Consider the following 27,670-nt stretch of genomic DNA (forward strand, 5'->3'; position numbering starts at 1 on the left):
TAGGCGATTCTCATCTTGAGTGGGATCCTCGCACCTTGTTCCAAGCCATCCTATCCACCCCGCCAATCTAGCCAGCTTGACCTGAAGGGGTGTTGGTTCACTCTCTGTTTGCAGAGATGCCATAATCCTTCCGTTAGTGGAGTAGCAACCAACACTAGTGACCAAGTATGTTCCCACCCCCTCAAGCACCTTACTTCCGGAAATGATAAACGGATCTAGCTCCCTAGTAGCGGTTCCGTCGATGATACTATACCATACTTCATGACCACTGACCTTTTCCATGTGGTCAGATTCCCCTGTCGCTGACGACTCGTCGCATTTGATTCCGTGACCAGATACGAGGACCCCATCGGCCGGTGGTGAATCCCCAGGTTCAATATGTAGGATGTCCCCGACTGTGATGTCGGAGATGTGTACCATAAGTGGCCGCCCTGAGCGGATCGCGCGAACATCGCGGTCAATTTTCTGCATGGGGTCAATCCAACGATGAAATGCCAGGAAAAGAGTGACTTACTCGTCTGTTTAACTTGGCAAATTGCCTCTCCTTCTGCCAGTCATTGCCAGCTGTGGCAGCCACCACAATTATAATAGCGACACATACGGCGACACCCTCAATCCAATCCACCTGAGACTGTCCGCTAGCCGCCTCGTATACGCCCAGCGATAGTGATATAACGGCCGCAATAGTTAACAGGATAATGATCCTATCATTGTATGCATCCCAGAGTAATTTGAGAAAACTTTTGCTTCTGGGTTCAGGCAATGTATTGCGGCCAAAGATCCGAAACCTGTCGAAGAACTGGGATGAAGAACTCTGCACAATAGGCGTCTGGCTATCCGCATTCAATAGTCGTGGCTGACTATCTAGCTTCGAGAAGGCACACTTCGTTGCGTCGTCGAATGTTACGTATTCCGAAAGTCTGTCCTCATCCACAGAAAGTCCAGCCGCAAGGTCAGTTTGAAGACCACGCTCTAGACCCCCAAGGCCTCCTACAGCATGGAAGGCGGCAAGGGATTTGGGATTCAGCAACTTGTTCAGCTGTCCGGGTGAGAACGCAAACTTGTTGTCAATGACTTCAAAGTCACGCTCATATTGTGGATCAGGGGCCAAGGCTTCGGACAGAGAGACATCGTCGTATCGAAGACTAGCTGACGGGACGTTCTCGGTGCTGTGTGTAAACACCATATTATAATTAGTATCAAGTCTCTGGTCCATCAAGGTGGCCATGATGAATTTTCATTGTATCAGTAATTGTTGTCGGTACTCACACTAACCTGGAAATGGGGTTATCGCCATTATTACGGCAAACCATATATAGTACTATATAGCATCTTTATTGACTTGAGCGTGGCTGTGTTCTGCAAAAGACAACAGAGCCAAGAAAGCCAAAGAGAATTCCCATGACAATGAGTGGCATGGCTTCCCAGAGCTAACCGAATAATTTGTGGATATTGGACGTATGTATGAGTAAACTGCTCATTGTGGGGATTGGGGGAAAGCCCTTGAACGACTGCATGGAGGGAAAGAAGTGTATAGAGGGGTTTCCATGGTCACGAATTAGCTACCCAGGCAGTGTCCCCAGCTATGGCAGGCCTTGCCAGAAATTAGCAATGTGAAACACTGAACAAATCATACACCTGAAGTTGATGTCTTGACGTCAAAGATCCCCACCGTTCTCCAATCAATCAGATAACGCAAGATGAGATTTTAAAGCTATAGACAAGAGAGCAAGTTATGCAGCAAATCAGTCCATGGTTAGCCCATGCTGTATTGTCCTATAAAGTAGGATGTCGTGATCTGGACCGTTGTATAGCTCGGGATGACAAGTTTGGGTGAAAAGCACTGCCTCGCTTGGCTTCATCACTGATAACCTTATTTTCAACATCACAGCGTCACATCAAACGACTCACGGGGTTTGACTGTTGAATTCCACATTTCAAAATTTCAGTCAGTCTCAATTATTTTAGTAAAAGGGATCGCTGTATATGATCGCTTTTACTCTTCTAAAATCAACCTTTGAGCCAGTAACTGCCAATCAATGTCCGTCCCCTCAATTTGCCTGAGTATAGCTGTCGTAGATTGAGGGACGGATTCTATTAAATCCAGCAAGAAATGAGCTCTGTCGATGAGGGCCCACGTAGAGGAAGCTATGACTAGCGACCGCTGGCTCGACTACATCGTCACATGGAGAATGATCAGAGTATTGGACATAATAGTTCATACACAATACACTTATCGCACTAGCAGTGCGTTGAGCTTGACTCTGTCAGAATAAACACGTATGCGCTAAGTGATGACATGACTTTAGCTCTTCTAGTGCCGACATATTCATGACTCTCCTATTGAGCGATTTACTCCATATCATCATCACGTCTGTAGAGCTCCACAATGTATCTAATGCTGCGTCTCGTCCAATACATACGATTACTCTTGGCTACAGCTGCTGCTACTGCACTTGCCTCACTCATTCTGGCTGGCGGCTAAGCCGAGCAACAACCGAGACTAGACGGAGGAAATCTGCATCTATGCAGCCATGAAGCAAGTCTAAATGGTTCTCTCTTGAATACAATGACTCGTTGCTATAAAATAATCCTGCCTATTCGCTATGAATGCTTGATGTACCTCCTTCATCTCCAACTAGCTACATGAAACGTGCGTTGCTACTGGGATGTAATACCCAACTGCTGTGCAAATGCTCAGATGACGCGTCGTACGCTGGAGACCTACTTGCATGATTCTTTACAACATCCGACCCTTGCCTTGCGCATAGCCACTTCACATGCCGCCTACCCAGTCTTAAAAGCAGCCATGTTTGTCTCATATCTTCTGTTCTGATTATAGAATCCATACTCTTTTGCAGAACGAGAAGGCGACTTGTTAGTGGAGCTCATGTCCAACAATTGAAGAGTAAAAAGAGGCATTGCTGCAGAGATGGATTCGTGTCGGAATCCATTCAGTACGGAGATGTACGTGACTTGGTCCCATATTTGTGCATGCACGTGTACCTAGCTATGCTGGAGACAAAAGTCAGGCGATGCCACTCTTCCATATTCTCTCACTATCGACGATCGCTTCTAGTATATATTTCAAATATCTCCTAGATATCTTCAACCACACAAGTTAAGATATTCTGCCAGATATTTATAAGCTGTTGAATGGTCAGAAGCTCTGCAGCTATACTGTTGATAAGTCTGCCTACTAGACTGTGTCAAGCTTGGGTTATCTGATCTGGACTTGGTCGATTGTTCCAGTGGTCTCTGTCCAGTAATAGTATACTAGTCCTGTGCCTGAGGCCCAGCTGTACGCTTGGAATACCGTTCGAAAAGATGATGGCAGCAGGTTTTCTTCATCTTTCTATCTTCCTTAATTGCTAGGTTGGTGCTCGCTCATAGCCAAATAGTCGTAGATTTTATTCTGCATTATCTATACAGGATGTTATGGGGCTGATGAATTGATCCAAGGATAGGTTAGAACTTAGAGGTATTATGGTATGAGTACTCCGTAGAGACTAGCCCTAAGTAAATAGCTAGGTAGCAGACGGTACCACCCTTCTTAGCCGGGGGCCTATAGTGGGGTATCATAAAAAATGTAGTCTTGACCGCCGGCAAGTCTAGCCTCCAATAGCCTCTCACGCTGTACTGCTATTTAATAATTATCATCTAGTCCATCAGCCATTTCTTCAACTCCTTCCAACTTCTTTCCCACCCTGAAAATGGACTATCTTAGTCAGGAAATTCTGCAAATAATCATCACGCATCTCCTCGTAGTACCTCCTATCAAACATCCCACAGCATGGGAGCCCCAACCAGTTCCAAAGGTGGCCCAATACGCGACGATCTCGCGCAATTGGCAATACGCCGTGGAACGTTTCACAATGGCAGACATCAAGAAATATAGTTCCGATCTGGACATGCTCCGGCATGTATTCTCCACTCCGCGACGAAGAAAATTGCTGCGAAAGCTGGAGTATGAAATCGATCTGCCAACCTACAGCAAGAACCGCATATTGTGTCTTGAAAGAAGGAGGGAGAGTAAAGCCAATGATGAAGCCTTCAATCGGGGTGTCATAGACTTATTTGACGAGATGTCCTCTTGGGAGACACAGGGCATGAATTTGACACTTACTGCATCGTCGCCTATGGATCGTCATCGGCGATCTTCTGAGCTTGGTTGTGGGTTGTCAGATAAGCGATGGAGCTTTGAAGATAACTATCTTACGTTGGACAATGAGGTGTCTCTGCCTCAGTTAACGTTTGTTGGAGGGTTGACCATTGCCAATGCACGACGCTCGCTGCATCCTTCGGCTATTGGGAAGATTATCTCGTCACTACCTAGTCTGGAACGGTTGACTATGGAGTTAAATGCACCCAAAGCTAAGCGTGTAGAAATGCAAAATGAGCATAGAATATGTAAGATACGTGTTTTCTTAAAGAGAGACCTTTACTGACCATCAAAAGCCCTTGCAAATGCATTGGAATCACCGTCACTGAGTAACTTGCGAACACTGAATATCTACATCGAGCAAGACATTCCATACAACCACAATTTCAAGAACCAACCTACCGACCCTCAATATCCAGACGGAGATGTTTTAAACATCGCCATTCGCAAACTGGCTGAAAACACCCATTTAAGAACCCTAAATCTCACAGGGTGGTGGCTAGTCTCGCCAGCGCTATTCAACACAGACAAAACATTCCCATATCTCCAGAAAGTGCAGATTCAAGGAGCGCTTATCACCTACGACGGCAGATGGTATTACAGTGGCAATCCTACCGATGTCGAAGCGAGTTATGACCCCATTCGGTATGGGGCCGACGACGAAGATTCTTCCGACTCGGACTCCAACTCATCCTTCAATTCCGAGTTCCAAGACTCCCTGCCTGAACACAGAGAGGCTCTTCTGAATGGTGAAAGGCCCTACCATATGTGGAGGACACAGCCCGATTTGCAGATGTTCGATCCTCTCATGAAGGTGATGGCTACTGCGATACTCAGGATGCCTCGATTACGAACTTTCTCCTTCTCCATCGGGTGGAGTTATATGGATGAGAATGCTATCTTATTTGAGTACTTGAAGCCTGGAGAGAAACCCGAGTCTTTTGAGTATCGACCACACGAATTAGATATGACTCGGTGCTACGTAACCCCCATGCCCGAAGTAAGGTGGGAGGTTCCCGGTGATGTTGCGACTCTGTGGAAGGAAGCTGTGGGGGATAAAGGTGTCGTTGCTGTTGAACCTTACTAGGGACTTGGTTCAGGTGTTGTATGGGATTCTTTGTACATTTTCCCAACTGCCTTGGGCTCGATGAGCGAAGACACGATGATGTCGTCAAATATTTAGAGATCAATATAATTATAATTTTGAGGGAAGTGAAATAAAGATATATATCCAACAGCAGTGAAGAAGCAAGATAAGGTCAGTTTGCATGTAAGTGTTGAACCTGTTTGCATTAGTATACTTTGGACACTCCAGTCAGGTGATAGCCTAATATTTCATAAATCAATTCTCCATTCCTTGTTCAAGCAATGTTCGTTCCACAGCATTCGTCAGTCCATCTGTGTAAGTAAACAGCTGTGACACCGAGACCCATCCATCTCGTATCTCGTATTTTGCGTCATGATCTACTAGGCTGCTGAGTCACCGAAATCACCCAACATGACAATATTGCTCATTGGGCAGTGCAAGGCTGACTCCGAATTCATGGATAGAATATATAACTTACCGTCTTACTTTCGCTATTCTAACACACCTAATCACTCCTACCATTAACTAAGCACCTCCATCCAAGTACCCACAATGCCACCATCCCTAACCTCCCGTGCCTTAGGCTCAATATGGGGAGTCTGCGTCGGCGACGCACTAGGCGGGCCAGTGCAATTCATGGACCCAGGCGCCTTCGAGCCCATCACCGGTCTAGAATACGTGCAACCCTTTCAACAGCCCGCAGGGTAATTTACTAAACCCCCCTATACTTCGTTAGAAAAAATCAAACACCGATACTAAAAAATAATAGATCCTACTCCGACGACGGTTCCATGACTCTAGCCCTAGCGCAATCCATCATTGACTCGCATGGCCAATACAACCATGCCTTGTCGATCCAGTATTTCGTAGACTGGTTCACCACCGGCCGGTTCAGCACGATCGACCGCGCCTGGGACGTCGGTGCCTCGACACGCTCTGCGCTCCAAAGCTGGAGGAAACGGGGCACGAGCGATCTTCAACGTGTCCAGGATGTAATCAATCAGAAGCTGGATGTGGAGCAAAGCTCAGGGAACGGGAGCTTAATGAGAATTGCCCCCATTGGACTAGCTTTGTGGCGCGATCCGGGGGAAGCGAGAAGAGTCGCTAGAGAGCAGAGTCGGGTTACGCATCCTGTGCTGGGTTGTCTGGAGGCTTGTGAGGTTTATACGCTTTTGATTTGTGGGGTTTTGAGTGGTATGCTTTTTTCTTTCTTTTTCTGGTTCGATTTTGTTTTCTTCGCTTTTTATCCTCTGGTTCTGGTATGGGGTTTCCATGTTTGTTTGCGGTTTAGCCTTTGAGGCTGGTTTAATTTTCTTTGTTGTCTTTGCTTTGCTTTTCGCATCGAGCTTTTGCTTTTCATTCAGGGGTAATGGATGTTTGCTGACTGCGCTGACTGTGCTGACCAACCGACACCAGGCAAAAACAAAGAGCACCTTTGCACCATAATCAACGAATACAACTTCACCCACAGTACCCTCGCCCAGCGACTCTCCAACTACAAGACCCCATCTGACTGGCAAGTCAAATCCGTCCCAGAAATCCGCAGCAGCGGCTGGGTCGTAGATACGCTCGAAGTAGCCCTGTGGGGATTTTTCAAGTTTGATAGCTGGGCCGCGGGCGCCCTGGCGGTGGCAAACCTAGGAGGCGACTCTGACACAGCAGCGGCGGTTTACGGGGGGTTAGCGGGCGCCTTTTATGGGTTTGAATCGATACCGACGGAATGGGTCGAGGGGATGCAGAATAAGGGGTTCATTGCGGAGGTTGCTGGGGGGTTGGCGGAGGTTGTTTCTCTCGGTGGTGTTTTGAATTGAACTGCTTAGGTACAGGTACTAGCACACTGGGGGAGGTCTGGGTTTGGGTGTTGGTTTGTGATACCTGGGGTATGTGATAGGGGGGAGTGGGTGGTTCGAATGGATCATGGGAATATTGTAGATGGATTATGGATTATAGTTTGTGAATAAAGGGTGTGGGGGTGTGGAGAGTCGATCTTTGCATAGGTCGGTATATATGGAGTACTACATGCAATTGGACTATGTTGATCAGCACGTCATATCGAGCTTAGTCTGCATCTTTTAGATTCTTTGGTTCGTCTACTATGTACACTTGGTATTTTGTATGGTCTAGATTTTCCCTTGGATCGTCGTCCTTCTTTACTGAACTTTAATTGCAGATAAAGGGGTCGCGGGATTGAACACAGCCCTATTCCCCTTACTTAATGTTGCCCCCTTAATGTCAGGGCTTGTCGCCGACGTCGGATTTACCAAGTTCACTGTTGTTTATTTGGTATGGTTCTCATCTAGGGAAGTGGTCACAGAACTGTAATTATTCTCAACCTTGAGGATGTCGAAGATCAGCTTGGGGGTAGCAGTTGTATTAGCTAATACCGATACAATTAACGACAAAGTGCTTGGGAATCAATATTACAGCGCAGAAGTACAACTATGTAGGTAGACCATTATGCGACATCCTTATACCGATTAATACCTTTCCATCCTTTCACATTCTCCCATTACCCGTCCCACGTGAGATCACCAAATCAATAAGCTTAAGCCCATTTACAGAGCCCAGATACCGAGAGCGAGACCCGCAATACCGGCGGCAGACACACCCATCTGAAGCTTGGCAACGGAGGCAGCATTGGTCTCGGTGCCGGTGGCAGCAGCACCAGTGCTGGTACCAGTGCCAGAAGACTTGGAGCCCGAAGAACGGGAGCTGGAGGATTCTACGCCATTGCATGTTAGTTCAATTGCATCCAAACTGCACAATAACGCAATGATTCAAGTCACATACCGCTGGAACCAGTGGAAGAGCTGTCCTTGCCAGTACCGGTGGTGGTGGCGTCAGAGTTGCTGGCGGAGGTCTTGGAGGCTCCAGAGTTACCCGTGGCAGTGATAGGGAAGAAGTGGCTGCTGTAGCAGGAGCTCTGGCAGGCGGCGTAGCGCTCAGTGTCAGATGGGGTGCCACTGCCCTGGGGGCAGGCGGCGACGCAAGTGTTGGTGTCGTTAGCCTGAGAATCGTTGGGGCAGGGGACCTCGAAGCATCCAGCAATGCAGCACAGATCGGTTGCGTCGCCTGATTTGGTTAGTTTCGCAATGCATTTAGGAAGAAGGGCAAGGAAGGACGGCAACGTACACTTCTTAGCGCAGGACTGTTGAGGAGACAAGCTGACAGTCGCCGAAGGAGCAACAGTGGTGCCGGTGGCAGAGTCCGACGTAGAGTCAGTCGACTGGGCCGCGGTCAAGGCGACCAGAGAAGCCAGAGCAATGAGGTTGAGCTTCATCTTGACGGTTTGAAAATAACAAAGACGCTGAAGCGATAATAAAACTCGAAGAAATTAACGAGTGTATAGAAACGCGTAGTTAGTAAGTAGTTAACGAAGGACTGTGGAGAGAAAAGGAGGAAGAGAAAGAAAGCAGAGGAGAAAGACGGGGATTTAATTAAAGCTACCTAAAGCGGGGGGGCAGTCTTAGGTTTATTTTATTTTTACTCTTCCTTGGTTTAGGGTGAATTTTACTTTCTTTCAATTTCAATTTCAATTTTCTTTTCCTTTTTTCAAAACGACAGGGGACAATCCCAAGCAAAGGTAATTTAGTATCAGGGTTGTTGCCGTATGATTGAAACTCGGATACTCTTTTTCTCGTCATTGGAATGATCTGATTCGTCGGGTTTCACGAGAGCTTCGGCTAAGGCCCCTGACAAACCAATCAAATCGAGCGACCCTGTAGATAGCCGGCGGACTTTTCCAAGTTTATAGGCCGGCAAGATCGAGAAGCCTCCAGGGCTCTCTTGGGACGTTGCAACTTTGGTCTAGTCTCCAAACTTAGTGGTCGTGTCTTCCACCACTTTGCCTGCGATCATTCGTTAAGGGATGCTGTAAGGGAGAGAATGTTACAGTGGCCTTCTTCTGCTGGACAATTGGTGTTTGTGATCAGTCAGATGACGGTTGGCCCTAATTGAATGTTATCCTCGCACGTTTGGTCTTAGTGGAAGGGTCTGTGAACTTTGAAGAGTGAAAATCTGGGGGGATCCATTGTCGGCCAAAAATAGCCCCTAGTGTGCCCCTTAGACTCGGGTGCTGTCCTGTTGTCCCACTCTTTGGGTGACCACACGAGTTGTGGACCTTTTTAGTGCTGCAGATTCTGGATTGTTGTCCAAGTGACATGTCAGTGGCAATCATGAGGTTACAATCGACTAGTTCATTCTTTGGCCTTCCACCGTGGATTACTGCCGTATTGATACTATCGACTAGTAAATTGAAGTACTGATAGAGTACTATCGACGTAGTGTTACGATGACTGAATTAGGGAGACACTTTCCCTTCTTTAAAGATGACATGTCATGTGCCGGTCCTAATCGGGTTGATTGCTTATCAATACAAACCAAGCAAACATCCTTATCGTTCACATGATTTCGCGACACGCCGCGTCGCGCGGAATTAGTAGTCTTGAGTGTAGAAATCGCAAGACCGGATATCACGCCACTTAAAAGTCCAGCTCGACATGACTGGCTCGGATGATAGCTCGGTCGATTATTTCCGTGAGGGGTTTGATGATATAACAGATGATGAGTTCCCCGATGCTACGAGAAACGCCGTCGGGTCCTCCCCGCGGCCAGCCAAGCGTCGCCGCCGGGATGGTACCGCGTCTGATGTGAGACGACGGCCATCCGAGAATAGAGAATCGCAACGATACAGCGATGGCGGTAGCCCGCAGACTGGCTCTGATTCATTTGTAGTTGACGACGATGAGGGCAATTACGATGAGCTGCAGTCGCCCAGCCAAGACTCGTACTTCGAAGACGCGGAGGCCCCGTCGAAGTACAAAGTGTTCATTCCCAAGCGCAGCAATATTCAGGAGAATATATTTGTCACCCAATTGACCCAGCCGCCGTCACCACCTGAGATGATTCGTGGACCCCGCTGGAAAAAGCCAGAGCCCAGTATCGCGAGAGCCAGCACCATACCAACACAGACGATCGGGGAAGGAAGAGCAGCACCGAACGCGCCTGCTGCAAGTGTCGACGATTACGACGATGAGGACCTGAATGCTGCTATTGCAGCGTCGCTAGAATCCTTTGAGAACGAGCAATCCCGGCCTCCCCCTTCAAACACAAAAGCCCCGACACATCAACCGATCACACGCTCCCCTACAGTACAAAATGAGGGCGCAACAGATACATCATTCCTTCTCGAAGATATACCCGACGATGCGTTCGATTCGGATATATCATTGTCTCCGCCAACTAGAGCTCAACAGCAACCCGCGACCAGACAATTCGGGCAGTCCTCAAACCGCCCACTCGGTGTCCGTCAAACCTCCTTGTTCGACATGACATCCCGAAACCAAACAGACCAACCGCCTATTGGAGAGCAGGTATGGTCTCCACCACAAAAGGATGAGCCCCCGACGCAGCATAAGCTAGATCACGACGCTCTTAGTACCTGGGTCTACCCAACGAACCTTGGGAAAACGAGAGACTATCAATTCAATATCGCTCAAAAAGGGTTATTTAACAACCTGCTTGTAGCACTCCCCACGGGTCTAGGAAAGACTTTTATCGCTGCGACAATTATGCTCAACTGGTTTCGATGGACCGAAAGTGCCCAAATTATTTTCGTAGCACCCACAAAACCTCTTGTGGCTCAGCAAATCTCCGCCTGTTTTGGTATAGCAGGAATTCCACGGTCCCAGACAACCATGCTCACCGGCGAGGCTGCACCGGGTATTCGAGCAGAAGAATGGCAAAATAAGCGGGTGTTTTTTATGACCCCACAAACTCTGATCAATGATCTCAAGTCCGGCATAGCAGACCCAAAACGGATTGTCCTGCTTGTTGTTGATGAAGCACATCGCGCTACAGGTGGCTATGCGTACGTGGAAGTTGTGAAGTTCCTTCGCCGATATAACCAGAGCTTCCGTGTCCTGGCTCTGACGGCGACTCCAGGCTCCACGGTGGAGTCTGTTCAGGCCGTCATCGATGGACTTGATATTGCCAGGGTCGAAATACGCACGGAACAATCTCTCGATATCCGGGAGTACGTTCATTCGAGGAACACCGAAGTCCAGACGTTCAAGAACTCTGAGGAGATGGTACTCTGTATGGACCTTCTATCTAAAACGTTACAACCGCTTGTCGACCAGCTCCGCACCCTCAACGCGTATTGGGGAAGAGACCCAATGATGCTCACTGCATTTGGGCTCACTAAGTCTAGACAACAGTGGATGGCTTCGGATGCCGGTCGAAACGCACACTTTGGACTCAAGGGCAAGGTCAACGCAATATTCACCGTTCTCGCCAGCTTGGCACATGCTATCGATCTTCTCAAGTATCACGGAATTACGCCCTTCTATCGTCACCTCTTGCACTTCCAGTCCAACACAGAGGGCCAGAAAGGTGGCAAATACCAACGACAAGTTGTTCAGGATGAGAGCTTTAAAAAGCTTATAAATCATCTTCAGCCGTGGACCAAGAATCCGGAGTTTATCGGGCATCCAAAGTTGGAATATCTGAAATCGGTTGTTCTGAATCATTTTATGGATGCTGGTGAAGGGTCCAATGGAGAAGCAAGTGACAGCCAGTCATCCACGAGAATTATGATTTTTGTACACTTCCGGGACAGTGCCGAAGAAGTGACGAGGGTGCTGAAAAGATATGAGCCCATGATCCGGCCTCACGTTTTCGTTGGGCAATCCAGCGCGAAGGGGTCTGAGGGCATGGGCCAAAAGACCCAACTTGATATAGTGCAAAAGTTCAAAAAGGGCACGTACAATACAATTGTCGCAACCTCCATTGGCGAGGAAGGTTTAGATATCGGAGAAGTCGACCTCATCGTATGTTATGACTCTTCTGCATCGCCTATTCGGATGCTTCAGCGGATGGGACGTACGGGACGAAAGAGAGCTGGAAACATCGTCCTCCTCCTTATGGAGGGCAAGGAGGAAGAGTCGTACATCAAAGCCAAGGACAACTATGAGAAGATGCAACAAATGATTGCTAGTGGATCCCGCTTTACCTTTCACGATGATATCTCCCCCCGTATTCTGCCTGCGGGGATACGGCCGGTAGCGGATAAGCGCCATATTGATATCCCAGACGAAAATGCGGAACAGAGCTTACCAGAGCCAAAAAGACGAGGACGAGCTCCTAAAAGGCCACCGAAGAAGTTCCACATGCCTGACAATGTCGAAACCGGCTTCACTAAGGCTTCATCCCTAACAGCGGGACCCAAATCAAAAGCTGAGAAGAGTAGGAAGCCTCGGACGCCGACCCCGGAGCCGGTGGAGATACCGGCTCTTGAAGAAGTTGTACTGACCTCGGCACAGCAAAGAGAGCTGGAGCAACACTATCGCAATATTGGGGCCGCTAGCCCACAATTCATCCGCAACCCTCGCAATGATGCATTTCCTCGCCTCCAGCTCGTCGCAAGACCTACCAAGGTCGTGAAACACGGATCTTTGACACGTCGTATGATTGGAACATTGCAAAAGATGAATAACGTTGGTCCGGATTGTGGAGACCGCTTTAAGAAGATTCTTGCCCTGGAATCAGCTAGGCAGGGCGACTCGGTGATCCCTAATCGGTCGCCTCGTCATGAGCGTCGTAGAAGACTATCAAAAACTAAACCCCGTTATAACCATTTATCCACATCGGTAGATAAGGAGACATTGTCTACTGAGGACTCTCAACTGGTGACCCCGGAACATCTATTGTCTTCTGTTGTGAAGGGCCAGAAACAGCAGCCGTTTTATTCGTCCCAAAGGAGCAAGGATGATGACTCGGACGATAACTTCGATCCCCCTGACCTCGCTACCCTTCTTACTCGAAGCGCTGAGCGCAATAATGCACTTAAAACAAGTCGATTCGTTGTCAGTGATGACAGCGACGACTAAGTTCGATTATTGTCATGAGTGATGACCTTTTTTTTTTGGATATCTTTATTGTATAATATCAGGGATTGGAATTGAACCATTGGATATCAACACATTCACTGCTAGTAGGCAGCGTATATTGTCTACCCAAAGAATAACAATGAGATGGGGTCTAGCCCTGGAACCAGGATCCAGCACGAACTAAAGTCAGGATGCGGCATTCGATTGGTCCCCAATGTCGCCATGAACAGCCTGCCAAGAAGCTTAAGGGCCGGCGAATTCGGACGCAACTGCCGTTAGCGATTGAGATACAGCTAAAGGTAACTCATACCGAAGGAAGTCACCTTTCCATCATCTTTTCCTGGTTTCCCCTCCATTCACCTCAGTGTTGCATTAGACAGTGTGAACGTAATCATGTGGGTTTGGAAAGACTATAAAAGGATGGGGGGAGTAGTAGGTGCTCGGCTTCAGACTCATCTCATACAACAGTTACGGCTTTCTCCAATATTCATTTCATCTTGATCTTTACCAGATACAATCATCCCCCAAGAAAGATGAAGTCGGCCCAATATGTTCCTCAACTCGTCGCAAGCCTCTCTCCTACGCCTACAATAGAGATCCGTCTAACCAGTAAACAAACAGTCTTCACAACCGGCGAAACACTCCAGGGCGAACTGGTCCTTTACCGAAGAAATGCTCCCCAAAGCGCTCGCGTCTCCATAACATTGATTGGTGGGACAACCAGCTTAACCCTACCACGTGCATTAAAACTAAACATAGACTGACATACCACTCCAGGAAGAACATCAACAACTGTAACCAAGACCACGCCCTTCCCCAACAGTGGCAGTATAGTGGACTACACCTTTCTCCAAATGCACCACATTGAAACCCAGGGATCATGCCATGATTATCGCATCTTCCCTTTCTCATTTCTCATCCCTGGTGCTCTTCCATCCGACCCATGCTTTGAGCATATTCCGCCTGGAACGGCTGCTCATCATGGAAAGAATCATCTCCAGTTACCCCCGAGCGTGGACTATAACTCGGATAAATACTGTCCTGAGATGTGCAATATTATCTACTACGTCCATGCCGAGGTCGACATCGGCAATCAGCGGCTTCATGCCACACGGCAGATCCAGCTCCTCCCTCTGTACCCTGAACAGCCACCTCGTCTGTGGCCAGAGGGGGAAGGTAGTGAGATCCAGATGGCCGATTCAACAGGGCTTCGGACGAGTCTCCTGGGTGCGAAAACGGGGCACGTCACGGTGCGTGCGCGAGAGGCAAAGCCGCTCTACCTACCTCCGGATCAACGTCATGGATCAACTATGGCTCCTATCCGCTTCGATCTCAGTCTTGAAAGCGTCCTTCCGGAGCCCACTTTGCCAGACAGTTGTCAGGTAAAGGTCACTTTGGAGGCTGTGACGTATTTTACTTTGCTGCCAATGGACCAACTGCCGAACTGGCAGAGCACAGTTAACGGACAAGGACAGTTTTTTCGGGCGAGTGTGTGCTCGTGGAAGAATAAGTCCGTTGGTCTGCAGTGGATTGAGAAAGCAGACTACTCTCACACTACTAGTATTGTCGTGCCAATACCGGTATCTGGCGATGTGGCTATCGTCCCGACCTTCCGCCACTGTTATGTAGCCAGGGAATATTTTGCGAAAGTTGAAGTGACAGTGGGTTATTCAAGGACGTTGCGAGTGAAAGTGCCCATTCAGATCTATAATTCACTCGAATGTTAATTATCTTCATCGTAATCTAATCCCACCAAAGTCTAAGCTGATAATACTCTATCCATACATATCTTCAGCTCTTAACCCAATCCATAGACCCCATCATATCGCCCCCGAAACCTACTCCTCCTCTTGATTCCATCCCATAACATATAAAAGCAAACGGAATAACCACCGTAGGCACACTTAAAAACTGCAAAAGACTATCCCCCGCCGAAACATTGGCCCCGCAGCCATAGCATTAGCCGCATACTCATAAGAAACATCCACCATATAATTCATCAGCGCAACAGAAATCGGAAAAGGTGCAATGCCGAAGGGCACGCCTGCGAACATGACACGATCCCGTGGATCGAGGGCGAGGCAGTCCAGGCTAGCTAGAATAAAGCTATAACATATAATGGCACACCCGTATGATTCGCTCAAGTCCCATATTGAAATTTAGTTTGGGGAAATGATGATTGTTTTGAAGGACTTTATAAAATTGTGTAGATTTAGACAGATGGAAAGAATTGCAGGGTGCTGTGCTGTCAACCTCTGTTTTACATGTTTGTTTAATGGTTTCATCAAGGGACTTGCGGGGTTGCCCAGAATCTATCCTTATTCACTATCTCACTGAGTTTTACAACCATAGAAACTACCATAGTAACAGACTTAGGTGTGAATGGTACGTTGCTATGAGCTTGATATTCTACTTATCGTCCGAGCTTCTCATCCCTTGAGCACTACCTAGCAACAGCCACATGTTTTGGATCGTGCCGTCGCAGCTGTCACCTGTGAAGGTACTGAAAAGGAGATACACGATCGCCAGCGTCAGGCAGTTCTGCTCGAACCGCACGTCGATGAGGGCTTTAGCCTACCTACGCGCCCGGACCTCCTCTGTGGGCAGCGTGAGCTCCAGATGTTGCCATATAGTACAACACGAACCTGGGATCGGCTTTTTAGTCACAACGATAATCTCCAGTCGCTAGCAGAGGCGCTATTAGACTCAGTCCTCGTTTCCAATTGAGCCTACTATATCTTTGAGCAGTCTACGATGGGCATTGCAGGGCACGTATGGTCGACAAAGGCGACGATAGAGCCATTTGCGATGCGGACGTCAGGAAGAACGAAGGCTCCGCTACAGTCGAGGAGCTTTGCCATTTACGGCATACAGTATAGCGTCGTTCGGTCACCAAATAAATATGGACCATCGTTATGTGTTGGGTAATAACATATCATGAACAAGTGCTGCGATCTTATTGGCCACTACTAGTAGGGAGGTTACCCAGCGTGCATTAGTGGAATGTCTGGCGGCTATGAGGTCCTGTATCCCAGCTGAGCCAAGATGACAACCTTGGTTCTATCTATACATTATGTGGCAGAAAGTGTTTGGTCACTCACAAAATAAGCCCATGGGCATGTCCCAATACACCTATCGCCCGCTGGCTAAGGGCACCACCAAGATCCGCCTCCTCCGTCTATTACCGCACGAAAATAAGGCTGCCCGCGTGGAATGCGAACTCATCGAATACACTCTGACAGATTCCGTCGGGCAGCACCCGTACGAAGCCCTATCTTATGTATGGGGTAGAGGGGGCGGGCCACAGTCTATTTTGATAGACGGTAGAGCCTTTCGCGTCACGCAAAATCTCCACTCAGTGCTATTGCGTCTAAGAAACCACAGTGTGGTACGGCTGTTATGGATTGATGCGATCTGTATCAACCAGAAAGATGACCGGGAGAAATCCCACCAAATCCAGTTGATGCGAAAAATCTATGGTGAAGCTTGGCGAGTCATAGTTTGGCTTGGAGAGGAGGCGGATCAAAGCAGTGAGGCACTTGAAGCCATACGTAAAGCTGCGGAAGATGCTTCTGTAGACGATTTACCTAAAAGCTACTCCCGTGACAGTCCAGACAGAGAAAAGCATCTTCCTTCCTCCCTGGCGCTGGTGCAACGCCCATGGTTTCAACGAATCTGGGTAGGATGCCGAGACCCTGTAATCGAGTTTTAATGAGTCTTTCCTGACTAGTGTGTTCTAGGTGCTCCAGGAGGTGGCTCTGGCCCGGGACATTATAGTTATGTGTGGTCCTGTGGAGATGAACGGTTACGCATTCATCTCGGGCTTGCAGAGCTTAGAGGTCCTTCGCACAGCTCACCCGAAGCTACAAGGCTTGGTGCAATCAGCGTATTATCTCATCAAAGATGCAGTTTTCCGCCCTAGTTATCGATTTAACACACGTGGCACACTATCCATAGGTGAGCTGATTGACATGTACCATACACGTCATGCCTCCTGTCTGCATGATAAAGTATACGCATTGCTCGGCATGTGTTCCGACGATCCCAACACGGACGCTCTGAGACCAAATTATCAGCTCCCGTGGAATAAGGTCTTTGAGCGTGTGATCAAGCATATAATCTCGCCAGATATTTCCGTCAAGACGTGGCCTGACCGAGAGGCAGCAATTATCAGAGGCAGGGGCTATATGCTAGGGATAATCAAATCTGTCGCAATGCCTGGCTCACGATATGACAGACAAGAGGTTAAAGTTTTATTCCGCGATACAGTCGAGGCATTGTATCTATACATGACTTCGGGTGTACAATGGCTTCTCCAAACCCCGGCGGAGCCAATTCGCGCGGGTGACATTGTCTGCCTCCTCCAGGGAGCTTCGGCTCCAACTATTGTGAGGATATCGGATAGTGGACTAAGAATTGTTATGAGCAGCGTGGTTCCACGGCATAAAGCTATCCATGATACGAGTGGATGGGTTCCAGAAGGGCTTCCTTCGGAAGCTAGCGTTCTTCACGACCTCGTTCTCCAATGGGATTGGGCCCCTACACTGGATGGCCTGCAAGAAAAGGATCGAGCAACAGTTTCACGGGAGCGACACAACTCACAAACCTCGATTTGGAAATCTCACCATGAGGATGGTCTACACAATCCCTTTGTCTTGCATGATATTCTTACGATAGCGATTCCGTCTAGATATAATGTGCAGACTTCAGATGTATGCGGCATTGGCGGAGCACCGGATGGCGCTTCAGCGATGAAAGCTCTTCTGGATCAAGCGGGTTATATTCTACCTATCACGGAAGACATAGTTAGGAGAGCAGCAGACCATCAGGACCTAGGTACTGAATTATTGAAGATCCTTTTTGAGCATAAGGGGAACGCTCTCCCTGTTACAGAACAAGTCGTTAGGGCTGCGGCAGGGAATCCTGAGGGGTATTTTGTGATGACGCTTCTTTTCAAACAAAAAGGGGATAGTCTTCCCATCACAGAGGAGGTTGTTAAGGCTGCAGTAGGTAACACTGGATATGGAGGTAGCATATGGGAGATCATATTCAAGGAGAAAGGGGATGCTCTGGTAATCACCGAAAGCATCGTTGAAGCTGCAGCGGGTAATCGGAAAGAGGGGGCATCAATTATGCGGTATCTATTTAAGCTGAAGAAGAGTCTGCCAATCACAGAGGCAGTACTCATAGCAGCAGCCACGAATCCCGGCCCAGATGCAGCAAGCTCGATTTTGAGAATTATATTGGAGAATAGTGGGGGGAAGCTACCTCTTACAGAAGGTGTTATCAAAGCAGTGGCTGCAAATTCGTCTCGGATAAGAGCTTCAATACTGCTGCAACTCATGACTCAAAAGGGGGATGAGCAACAACACCGAGCTCTTGATTTATCTACTATGCAGCGCCTATTTCAGAATCTGACGGAGAGTATATAGTTTATACCTGAATAGAATGTATCCACCTTCGCAATGAAAGCATATCATGATGACCCCTCAGCTCGCTCCAGCCCGGTGGGTCATCCAACTTATACCTAACGAGATGATATGTGCTTGGCCGGTGTGTATGCTGTGCTTATGGATGTTCTCCTCTAGCTGGAAACGGTGAATGAATTGGAGATCTTAGATCTTTCGCAGGGGCCAATCATTCACTCCACGTAGGTTATATATATCGACTTCAGTCCTACTTTAACATTTGTAGACTTATATACCTAGTATTCAGCAAAAGAAGTAGTACTAGTATACTTGGAAGGTAGAAAATCTACCATTTTTCATGTATTGACGAACCAAAGTAGCTACTCTCCGCTGGTCCAACGATAGAATTTAATACTACATCGTCCAGCAGAAGGTTGGCTTTCTCATTTAGTTCCTTCGCTATTCTATAAGTTAGGATATCTATATGAGTAGTCTAAGATAGGCTACGTAGTACTCATGAATTATTTGTTTCATAAGTCTTTGAATACTCGCTATCTACTTTATCAGAAAGGTCTTTAATACTACCACCGAAATTCTAGTAGCAGAGAAACCTTAAGTATGTATGGCATATCGAAGTAGATATATATTCACTGGTCATTTGCAACATAACAATTCACACCACACCAACATCAAATAATCTACCTGCTGATAATATCGAATATACTGAATGAAAGGTGTATAGCACTCCCTACCGAGTACATAAACGACGTGCGGGACCCAAGAATACAAGTATGGTTAGATTTCGCGCTAAAAGTCGACCTAAAATCGAATACTCACTTGATATATTGAGAAAGTGTCTAGATAGTCTTGGAAGGATCGCCGTGATAATTTACCTGTAATGATTTAATACTCATACAATCGTTATTTAAGGTGAAGATGCAGACCGATCGTCGAAACAGCCATGTTATCAATTTTGCACTCTTAAGTTTTAAGGATAAAGACAATTGCCACGGCCCCACCAACCCGACGACGCATCTCCGTTCCGGCCAACTTGAGTTCGGTCTGGAGAACGGAGTAAACAACAATACCAAACAGACATTCGCTGAAGCTTACCAACCATGGCTGACGCTCAATTTGACAGTGCGCTGTAAGTACGCCTTCTGTACGAATGCATATATTTGCAATATGCGTGCTACACACCTCTCGACATACGAAAACCAAACCAACCCCGTACCCCACGTTAGGCCGAGAGCTGACCGTAATTGCAAACAGCGACCTCCTGCGGCGCTTGAACCCTCGGGACACCAAGAAGAACCTTCAAGCGATTACATCTATTGTCCCTGACCTCACCGAAGACCTCCTTTCCTCCGTCGACCAGCCCCTCGAGGTCCGCCGGTGCTCTAAGACCAAGCGTGACTACCTACTCTGCGATTACAATCGGGATGGCGATAGCTACCGCTCCCCTTGGAGCAACGAGTTCGACCCTCCGTTGGATGACGGAACTGTCCCTAGCGAGAGAGTGAGAAAGCTCGAAGTGGCGGCTAATGAGGCTTTCGACGTCTACCGGGAGCTGTACTACGAGGGTGGTGTAGGCAGCGTTTACTTCTGGGATTTGGACGATGGTTTTGCCGGAGTCATACTTTTGAAGAAGGGTGGGTGATTGAATTCAATACTTGAGAAGAGAGTGAAATTGTGTTGGTGGATCCCGTACTGATGCATCTCAGGGGTAACGCCGGGTGCGAAGAGCTCGGGAGAATGGGACAGCATCCACGTGTTTGAAGCTACCGATCGGGCTCGTATGTCCCACTACAAGCTGACGAGCACTGTTATCCTCCATCTGGCCAACGAGACTGAATCCCTGGGCGAAATGGATCTGAGCGGTAACATGACCAGGCAAGTGGAGGTGGACTTGCCCGTTGAGTCCGATGCAAGCCACGTTGCCAATGTTGGTCGACTTGTTGAGGATATGGAGCTGAAGATGAGAAACCTGCTGCGTATGTTGCACAGTTCTTGACTTTAAATCGTACATGTTGTACGTCTCTGAATGGCATACTAACTTGGTTGTGTGTATAGAGGAGGTCTACTTCGGTAAAGCGAAGGATGTCGTGGGCGAACTCCGGAGTAAGCCTCCCTTATCTACCCCATGTCCTAGCCATGTACTAATATTCCACAGGTCTGGCTTCCTTGTCGGAAGCAAGCAAGGAGCGCGCTACTCAGCGGGAGATGATTATGTCCATGCACAGGTAGTCACTGGTGACTGCCAACGCTATCTAGCTACTGCAGTGGTCGCGGTAGTAGTATGTTGTGTATCTTCGATTTCGCGCCTTCCAATATTCCACTTCTAGCCTATTGTATGTAGATTCGAGCTAAGGTTCCTGGAGATCTAAGACTCACATTATTTCGACAATGCTAGCTTACCGAGAGTAGCAAACTCGTAACAAAAGTACAAATTGTGGGATCAAAATTATACCGTAGAACCTACTTTGGATCCTTGCGCAAGAGCTTAAGAATGAAAATCGACAAAATCTCTGATTCAGTAGCTTTGGGTATCATAAATGCCTAGACTCGCTGTGAGTCTTTGGCAAGACAACAAAAAGAGAGGTAAAGGCGAGACTAGGAATACCCGATGGGATGGGCAGTTGAGCATACAATGACAGTGACAAGTATTGACCACCATATTGTAACTGCATCCATGTTTGGGAGTTACCGGTTCGTTCTCTTCGAAGTGGGGTGCATGCGAAATGAATGCTCAATCAACTTCCATTCCCTCACGAGTATTCTCAGCTTTCACCCCAGGGTTGCTAATCTGCTCGACAAATCCCCTTGCAGCCGCCCAAAGCTCTGCCTCCTTATCCTTGCCTACAGTATCCTTTCGACTGTTAAGCCAACTGACATCCAATGGGTTCGCCGCTGCCGCAGTTCCCCCGCTCGCGCCAGGTAGATCGCCTGTCCTGGAGGACGAATCTGGAGCAAGTATAGAGGCCTCTTCTAGGGCGTAGACCTGACGACGCAATCGCACGTCGATAGACGACAGGAGAGCAAAGTACTGGGACGTAGCTTCTTTGAATCGAGCTTTATGGGAATCGAGGGAGTTATCTCCTGCCGAGTCGCTTGATCTGGCGTTGGTGAGGGCTTGTATCGCGAGGCCAGCGGAGTGAATTAGTCTTGCCACGTCCTGTAGTTGTGAAGCACTAGTGAGCAATTGGGCCTTTCATGACGGTCTAGTTGTTTGTCGCTTGAAGTACTGCTTCTCCGCTCGGTTTCGAAGCACCTCTTACCTTGTCCACTTCGTTCAATTGGCGTATGCGATCCGCCGATGTAAAAATTTGGTCTGGTTTTCCGGCTTCCTTGCTGTCCGCCATTGTTGCGCTTGTGTATGAATCAAGGAGAAAAGCCGATACAAAAGGTAAGGCTCCGTCTAGGACTGGGACATGAAGATGCGAAGGCAGCTAAGCTTGCATCACGTGCGCGGGCCTGGGGAACACTAGAATCGGATTACTTAAGCCGGGGAAACACACTAATCCAAATGTGATATAGTGCAATATCAGAACGTGACACCGCAAAAGCTCCCGTTTACTTTGACCTTCAACATCCCTCTACTCACTATCTTCCCATCATCTCCCTCAGGTTAGGCATTTTCGCCTCCTTGAACTAGATATCCAGGGCCATGTCTGCTCCAGGCGGGGCCCCAAGCCCTGCGCCCCGAGGTGGAAGCATGGGGCCCGGTGGTGGAATGTCAATGCCTCCTCAACAGTCAATGGGTGCTACCACCCCAGTTGCGCCGACGCCGGGTCCCCCTCCACCTCCTCCCAGTGGTGCGATGTCCCAGCAGAATTTGAACCAGATAGTAAGTAGTCTTTGTGCGATTATGTCTTGATGCTCAATTATGTTTCCCGTGGTGTATGGTTCCCGCGGTCCTGGTAAACCATAAATGTGGAGCTTCCTCACCATCCGTGTTATTGACATACTATGTCCCAACTCCAACTTCAAAGTGGAATCTCTACATTCATGCTTGGGCCTAATGTATAACGCATTTAGACATTGTCTATAGCTTCATCTAGTCTTCGTCTATAATGTTGCTTTTCTTTCGTTCATTCTTTCATTTTTTCGTTGCCAGACTTGCACGTAGCTATGTTGTCACCTTGATGCTGACGTCCTCCGCCTTAGGTCATAGACTACTTGGCCAAGAAGGGCTATAGTCGTACTGAGGCAATGCTTCGCATGGAATCGGCGAATCAAGAGATAGATGGTCGCCCCTTACCTCCTCTTGGGGAAGATGCACGTCCCAAGTACAGACTTGGTTTCGGTAAGCTAGTTATGGTACGCTAAGCTTTGTACGGTGTAATTAACTTAGCAACAGACCTACTCAAAGTCTGGGTTGAAGACAACCTGGATCTATATAAGGTATGGATACTGTTCATATGAGGTAAAAACTACATCTGACCCTCTGTAGCCGGAGCTTAGACGCGTTCTTTGGCCGCTCTTTGTTTATTCTTTCCTCAATATGGTCACGTCTTTCTACCCTCAAGACGCGAAGCAATTCTTCGATATTAACAAGAATCTCTTTCTGCCTGAACACACTGAAGATGTCCGTGCTTTGGAGCCAATCGCTCTTCCAGAGCATGTTCAAGATAATTCGACTGCCAAGCTGTATCGTGGGAACAAATATCGCATTGTTCTAAGCAACCCGGCGTTCTCGAACCTCATGCAATTCCTTGAGAGCAAGCAAAAGGAGGGTGGTTCAGTCATGTCTGCCATTCTGAGCAGCTACTGTACTATCATCACTAAGGAACGTGCCGTCGATGATAGATTCAGCTTCGCCGCCATGCTGGGTCAAGCTGGCGCAGGCCAGACGTTCCCTACTGAAGACGAAGGTATACCTGGACATCACCCTGGCTCTGCCTATACAGGTGATAACCCCGCTATGGCTGGAACTTTGCCCAGGCTCAGGCTCGGGAAGCTTCCGATGGAGCAGACACTTGAAGCCGATGTGAGAGGCGAGCTTGCGGATGAAGACGTCAAAAACCCACCGGCTCCCGGCCAAAATACTCTCCTGCAGGAGTTTGACCAGATGATCAAAAAGGAGGAGGAAGATGAAGCCCCTACTCGCGCTGACATCCCTTATCCACCATCAACTGCCCGTGATGTTGCCATGGAGGTTCAGAAGGTCAAAGAGAACCGCGATAGATTTCGGATTGAAGGAAGAACTGGTGGCGTTGGGCCAGCTGTCAGTGTTTGCATGTTTACCTTCCACAATACTTATGACGGGTGTGTCCCCTGCCTCTCTTCTTCGGACTCAAATTGCTGATTATACTCAGAATTAACTGCCTTGACTTTTCGGATGATAATATGCTTGTTGCAGCTGGTATGCAAGAGTCATACATTCGGGTTTGGAGTTTGGATGGAAAGAGGATCCCATCGACCTACGAGAGTGTGGAAGATACGCAACCATCGAATTCTCGCCGCCTGATTGGGCATTCGGGACCAGTGTATGCTGTAGCATTCGCTCCGTCTATAGCACGCACGGATAATGCCATAGCACCGACGAATGCTCGCTGGCTTCTCTCGTCTTCGGCAGACAAGACAATCAGGCTTTGGTCGTTGGATCTATGGCAGTGCATGGTCGTCTATAAGGGACATGATCAACCTGTCTGGGATCTTCAGTGGGGTCCCTTTGGCCACTACTTCGCTACCGGAGGTCATGACAAAACTGCGCGTCTCTGGGTTACGGACCATATCCGCCAGCAACGTATTTTCGTTGGACACGACCAAGATGTCGACTGTATTTGCTTCCACCCGAACTCTGCCTATGTATTCACCGGAAGCTCAGACCATACGGTGCGCATGTGGGCCGTAACCACGGGAAATGCTGTTCGTATGTTCACCGGCCACACCGGCAACATTACGGCTTTGGCATGCAGCCGAGACGGCAAGCTCCTTGCTTCCGCAGATGATCACGGATCCATCCTTCTGTGGGATCTCGCACCCGGAAGGCTCCTGAAGCGCATGCGTGGGCATGGGAAGGGCGGTATCTGGTCCTTAAGCTGGAGCGTTGAGTCCACCGTTTTAGTGTCAGGTGGCGCAGACGGAACCGTCCGCGTATGGGATGTCACAGGCCCCGCTCAAGACTCAACCCAAGGGCGTGTAGTTGGAGAAGGCGGTGCAGGAACAAAGGTCGATGGAGGCAATGCTCCCGCCTCCGGCACACAGGCCTCAAGCTCAGTTGCACCAAAGAAGAAAGGCAAAGATGTGGTCGTCACGCCGGACCAGATCAGCGCCTTCCCAACTAAAAAGAGCCCTGTCTATAAGGTGAAATTCACTAACATGAACCTGATCATTGCTGGAGGCGCGTATCTTCCCTAGGGTGTGAATTTTATGCAAAACGGCGCCAGATACCCAGTTGTTTCCTTTCATCTTCACATTTTTTCTTTGTCTTATATTGCCCAATCTTGTTTGCGGCTTACAGCATTATTTTGGGGATATATTAATGGTCACATGCATTTGGTGGCTGGATTTCTTTAGATGGCGTCCTGGCTTGATTCTGATGGGATGGTGTTGGTGGCCGTTGCAACTTATCTAAAATTAGCCATGTATTAGCTTCTTACTTGGTTCCTCCTTGGGATTGCAGGCTGAACATCCGGAAATATTGCGCCTGGTTATTGCAGAGAAGCCAGTGGGTTTGATACAAATGACTTCACTGGGTAAAAGAACAAGAGCGAAGAGGATATCATGTCCCAACGGATTCTACAGCTCTAAGATCATTGATTGATATGGGTATAGATGATCTACTGGTAGTTATACTTCATTATATTTTGGCCTTTGTACACTCGTATACTCTATAGACATGACGATCGTCATCTATTGTTTATGAGAAGAGCCCTGCCCCCTTCCAAAGGGCGGAACAGCTCCAGCTCCAGCTCCCTGTTTCATAGCCGCCGAGGCTTGCATATCGGCCACCTTAGGCGGCAGTACCAAATCACTCCTGTCATTTCTCTTATAAAAGTCTACCAGCACCTGAGCCGTCTTGACCGGCTGGTCTTCCTGGACGAAGTGCCCCGCTTCGGGAAATACCTGCAGCTGATATTTACCCTGCATTTGTCCGATCATCAATTCTTTATCCAGACGATCTGTTCCAGCGAGAAGAAGTAGTTTTCCGCCACGAGCTTCCAGAAATTTCTTGCTCAGACCGATGAACCAGTTTTCCCAGAAGGGCTTCGTTTCGGCGAGATTGGTGCGCCATACCCATGGTTTTGAGGGGTCGGTGGGCGCTGCTTCCTCGTAGAGAAGAGAAGGTACGGAGACTCGGGCTGAGGTTCTGTTGCGGATTGTGCGAGAGCGCGTACTAAGGTTGTTAGTACATGGTGGGTGTATGCCTCTAGTAGACAAGGCAAGTCTGAGGGGTCTGTGATGTAGATAGGATAGAAACATACTGCCATTCAATCCCTGAGGCAAGGGAGGGAAACCGAGTGGGCCGCGTAGACAGATACTTTTCCATGCTTTGGAGAGCGTCCATTGCCGAACCTGTATCCGCAGTTAGCAAACTTATGTGCACTCACTCTACCAACCAGCGATCCGGCAGCGGACTTCTTCTGCAAGAATGGCATACCCTCAACAACATCCAAAACAGCATACGCTAACACCTTCGGACCCAACTCTCCCTTCTTCGCCACATCTGTGATGACTGCACCACCCAGACTATGTCCCACAAGGACAATGTCAGGTAGACTTTCCCAGCCCATCTTGGACTGTGTCTCACGGACAATGAAAACCAGATCCCGATTGAGCGTCTCCAGACTTAAATCCAATTCGACCTTCCCTTCTCCCGTCTCCGTGTATGTAGACGTCTGGCCGTGATCTCGCGCGTCGATAGAGAGGATTCCCGCCTTGGGGAGGATCTTCCGAATCTCCTCTGCGCAAGTTGCAAATGAGAGCCCCGACGAGCCGGCGCCATGATGCATGACGAAGAGCGGGCCCGAGTTTGTGGGAGGAGTCAGGTATACATGGTGGGTTATGCGCGCAGAGTCTGTCTCTTGAATGAGAAAGAGCTCTTGGGTGAAGAAATCGGTCCAATTCAATGTTTCAACGGAATTGGATCTGGAATGTGTTAGTATAGCTAACAAACGAAAAATGACCCCACACGTAGAACTAAGAAAAAGTCACAGATCACACAGTCAAGAGCAACAATCGCAGCAACTTAGTATCATAGGGGGTACGTTTCACTCACCCTCGGGACCTAGCAAACAGCTGCCGACTGGGCGAGGGAACCACGGTCCCCGTTGACGAGGCAGACTCGGAATCGTCTTCATCGCGGGGTGGATGCATGGAGAACGGTGGGGCCTCGGGAGGGAGCTTGGCCAGTTTTGCTTTGGCGAAGGATTTCTGCAGTTGGCTCATGGAGGTGGGTTATGGTATGTTCGGTGCTAATGAACTGGGGGCTTTTTTCCTTCGGTGGGAGGGTGGACGGGAGCTCATGTGGGGTGGTGGGATGAATGGATCTTTCTTGGATGATCGGCAGGATGGACCGTATGATCTGGAGATCTATTGCATTTAGTTGTAAGAGGAATTGGACACTCGGGGATTGATTTCGAGGAGCCCTGAAGCTGAGGTTATTCAGAGACCAGGACAGTGAATAATATCTGTGCCTGGAAGTCGTGACACAGGATCAATGAATCAAAACGTTTTATCCTTAAAAAGTTCGTGTCCCTGCCTCAGGCTGGCACCTTATCTCCCATGACGTCATGGGACCACGCTGGGAAAAATACAAGAATGGAACTGGAGAGTCTAACCAATATACCTTAATTTCTAGTAACCAGTCCGTGAACTATTATTCGGCTCCAAGTGCCGAGACTTCTCTAAGAGTATAATTGAAACATGACCTGAGGGGTTGCTCAGTAGTCATATGACCCAGCATTATCGTTGCCATTCATTGTACTAGTAGCACTACTACTTCTAAGTCCCTCTCTCTTCCCCCTCATCGTAAACCCAATATCATTCAAAAAATGAATCCACACCCACATCCACATATCAGTACGACCGATTGGAAAAGAAGCCACCTATTGGATTTCCTGAAGACTATGTCCTCTAAGTGGTTGGGGTCTCTACGCTGGCCCATCCATGGTTATGC

General features: G+C 48.3%; 10 protein-coding genes across 10 annotated transcripts; 7 read left to right on the forward strand and 3 right to left on the reverse strand.

The window, feature by feature from the left end:
• Positions 1–3,638: 3,638 nt before the first annotated feature.
• Positions 3,639–5,798, forward strand: F9C07_2279185 (uncharacterized protein). Its single transcript, XM_041288583.2, has 2 exons — positions 3,639–4,410; positions 4,459–5,798. Exons 1-2 carry the CDS (start codon positions 3,714–3,716, stop codon positions 5,247–5,249), a joined length of 1,488 nt encoding a protein of 495 aa, XP_041141095.1. The 5' UTR covers positions 3,639–3,713; the 3' UTR covers positions 5,250–5,798.
• Positions 5,799–5,801: 3 nt separating this feature from the next.
• Positions 5,802–7,060, forward strand: F9C07_834 (ADP-ribosylglycohydrolase family protein; the record flags this gene model as incomplete). The annotated part of the gene is made up of 3 exons (XM_071511764.1): positions 5,802–5,953; positions 6,019–6,443; positions 6,666–7,060. The coding sequence occupies 3 exons, from the start codon at positions 5,802–5,804 to the stop codon at positions 7,058–7,060; spliced, it is 972 nt and encodes a 323-aa protein (XP_071365677.1).
• A 471-nt stretch (positions 7,061–7,531) lies between these two features.
• Positions 7,532–8,747, reverse strand: F9C07_2279187 (uncharacterized protein). Its single transcript, XM_041288591.2, has 3 exons — positions 8,382–8,747; positions 8,040–8,321; positions 7,532–7,971 (listed from the first exon to the last, which is right to left on the reverse strand). Exons 1-3 carry the CDS (start codon positions 8,527–8,529, stop codon positions 7,805–7,807), a joined length of 597 nt encoding a protein of 198 aa, XP_041141093.1. The 5' UTR covers positions 8,530–8,747; the 3' UTR covers positions 7,532–7,804.
• Positions 8,748–9,748: 1,001 nt separating this feature from the next.
• On the forward strand, positions 9,749–13,138 carry F9C07_836 (putative DEAD box helicase Mph1; the record flags this gene model as incomplete). The annotated part of the gene is made up of 1 exon (XM_041284215.1): positions 9,749–13,138. One exon carries the CDS (start codon positions 9,749–9,751, stop codon positions 13,136–13,138), a length of 3,390 nt encoding a protein of 1,129 aa, XP_041141092.1.
• A 533-nt stretch (positions 13,139–13,671) lies between these two features.
• Positions 13,672–15,095, forward strand: F9C07_837 (uncharacterized protein; the record flags this gene model as incomplete). Its single annotated transcript, XM_041288582.2, has 3 exons — positions 13,672–13,849; positions 13,916–14,860; positions 15,037–15,095. 3 exons carry the CDS (start codon positions 13,672–13,674, stop codon positions 15,093–15,095), a joined length of 1,182 nt encoding a protein of 393 aa, XP_041141091.2.
• Positions 15,096–16,211: 1,116 nt separating this feature from the next.
• F9C07_838 (heterokaryon incompatibility protein-domain-containing protein) lies at positions 16,212–18,570 on the forward strand (the record flags this gene model as incomplete). Its single annotated transcript, XM_041284214.1, has 2 exons — positions 16,212–16,817; positions 16,879–18,570. The coding sequence occupies 2 exons, from the start codon at positions 16,212–16,214 to the stop codon at positions 18,568–18,570; spliced, it is 2,298 nt and encodes a 765-aa protein (XP_041141090.1).
• A 390-nt stretch (positions 18,571–18,960) lies between these two features.
• F9C07_1055367 (F-actin capping protein, beta subunit) lies at positions 18,961–20,983 on the forward strand. Its single transcript, XM_041284213.2, has 6 exons — positions 18,961–19,329; positions 19,384–19,693; positions 19,819–20,198; positions 20,271–20,540; positions 20,620–20,667; positions 20,720–20,983. The coding sequence occupies exons 2-6, from the start codon at positions 19,665–19,667 to the stop codon at positions 20,791–20,793; spliced, it is 801 nt and encodes a 266-aa protein (XP_041141089.1). The 5' UTR covers positions 18,961–19,329; positions 19,384–19,664; the 3' UTR covers positions 20,794–20,983.
• A 312-nt stretch (positions 20,984–21,295) lies between these two features.
• F9C07_840 (mediator complex protein-domain-containing protein) lies at positions 21,296–21,908 on the reverse strand (the record flags this gene model as incomplete). The annotated part of the gene is made up of 2 exons (XM_041284210.1): positions 21,296–21,721; positions 21,825–21,908. 2 exons carry the CDS (start codon positions 21,906–21,908, stop codon positions 21,296–21,298), a joined length of 510 nt encoding a protein of 169 aa, XP_041141088.1.
• Positions 21,909–22,213: 305 nt separating this feature from the next.
• Positions 22,214–24,909, forward strand: F9C07_841 (putative transcription initiation factor TFIID subunit; the record flags this gene model as incomplete). The annotated part of the gene is made up of 5 exons (XM_041288597.1): positions 22,214–22,393; positions 22,714–22,852; positions 22,907–22,950; positions 23,000–23,814; positions 23,865–24,909. The coding sequence occupies 5 exons, from the start codon at positions 22,214–22,216 to the stop codon at positions 24,907–24,909; spliced, it is 2,223 nt and encodes a 740-aa protein (XP_041141087.1).
• Positions 24,910–25,156: 247 nt separating this feature from the next.
• Positions 25,157–27,655, reverse strand: F9C07_1055498 (Alpha/Beta hydrolase protein). The gene is made up of 4 exons (XM_041288589.2): positions 26,771–27,655; positions 26,153–26,640; positions 25,977–26,067; positions 25,157–25,888 (listed from the first exon to the last, which is right to left on the reverse strand). The coding sequence occupies exons 1-4, from the start codon at positions 26,938–26,940 to the stop codon at positions 25,405–25,407; spliced, it is 1,233 nt and encodes a 410-aa protein (XP_041141086.1). The 5' UTR covers positions 26,941–27,655; the 3' UTR covers positions 25,157–25,404.
• Between the last annotated feature and the right edge of the window lie 15 nt (positions 27,656–27,670).

The sequence above is a fragment of the Aspergillus flavus genome, chromosome 1 (assembly GCF_009017415.1).
Source record: "Aspergillus flavus chromosome 1, complete sequence".
In the NCBI taxonomy this organism is placed as follows: domain Eukaryota; kingdom Fungi; phylum Ascomycota; class Eurotiomycetes; order Eurotiales; family Aspergillaceae; genus Aspergillus; species Aspergillus flavus.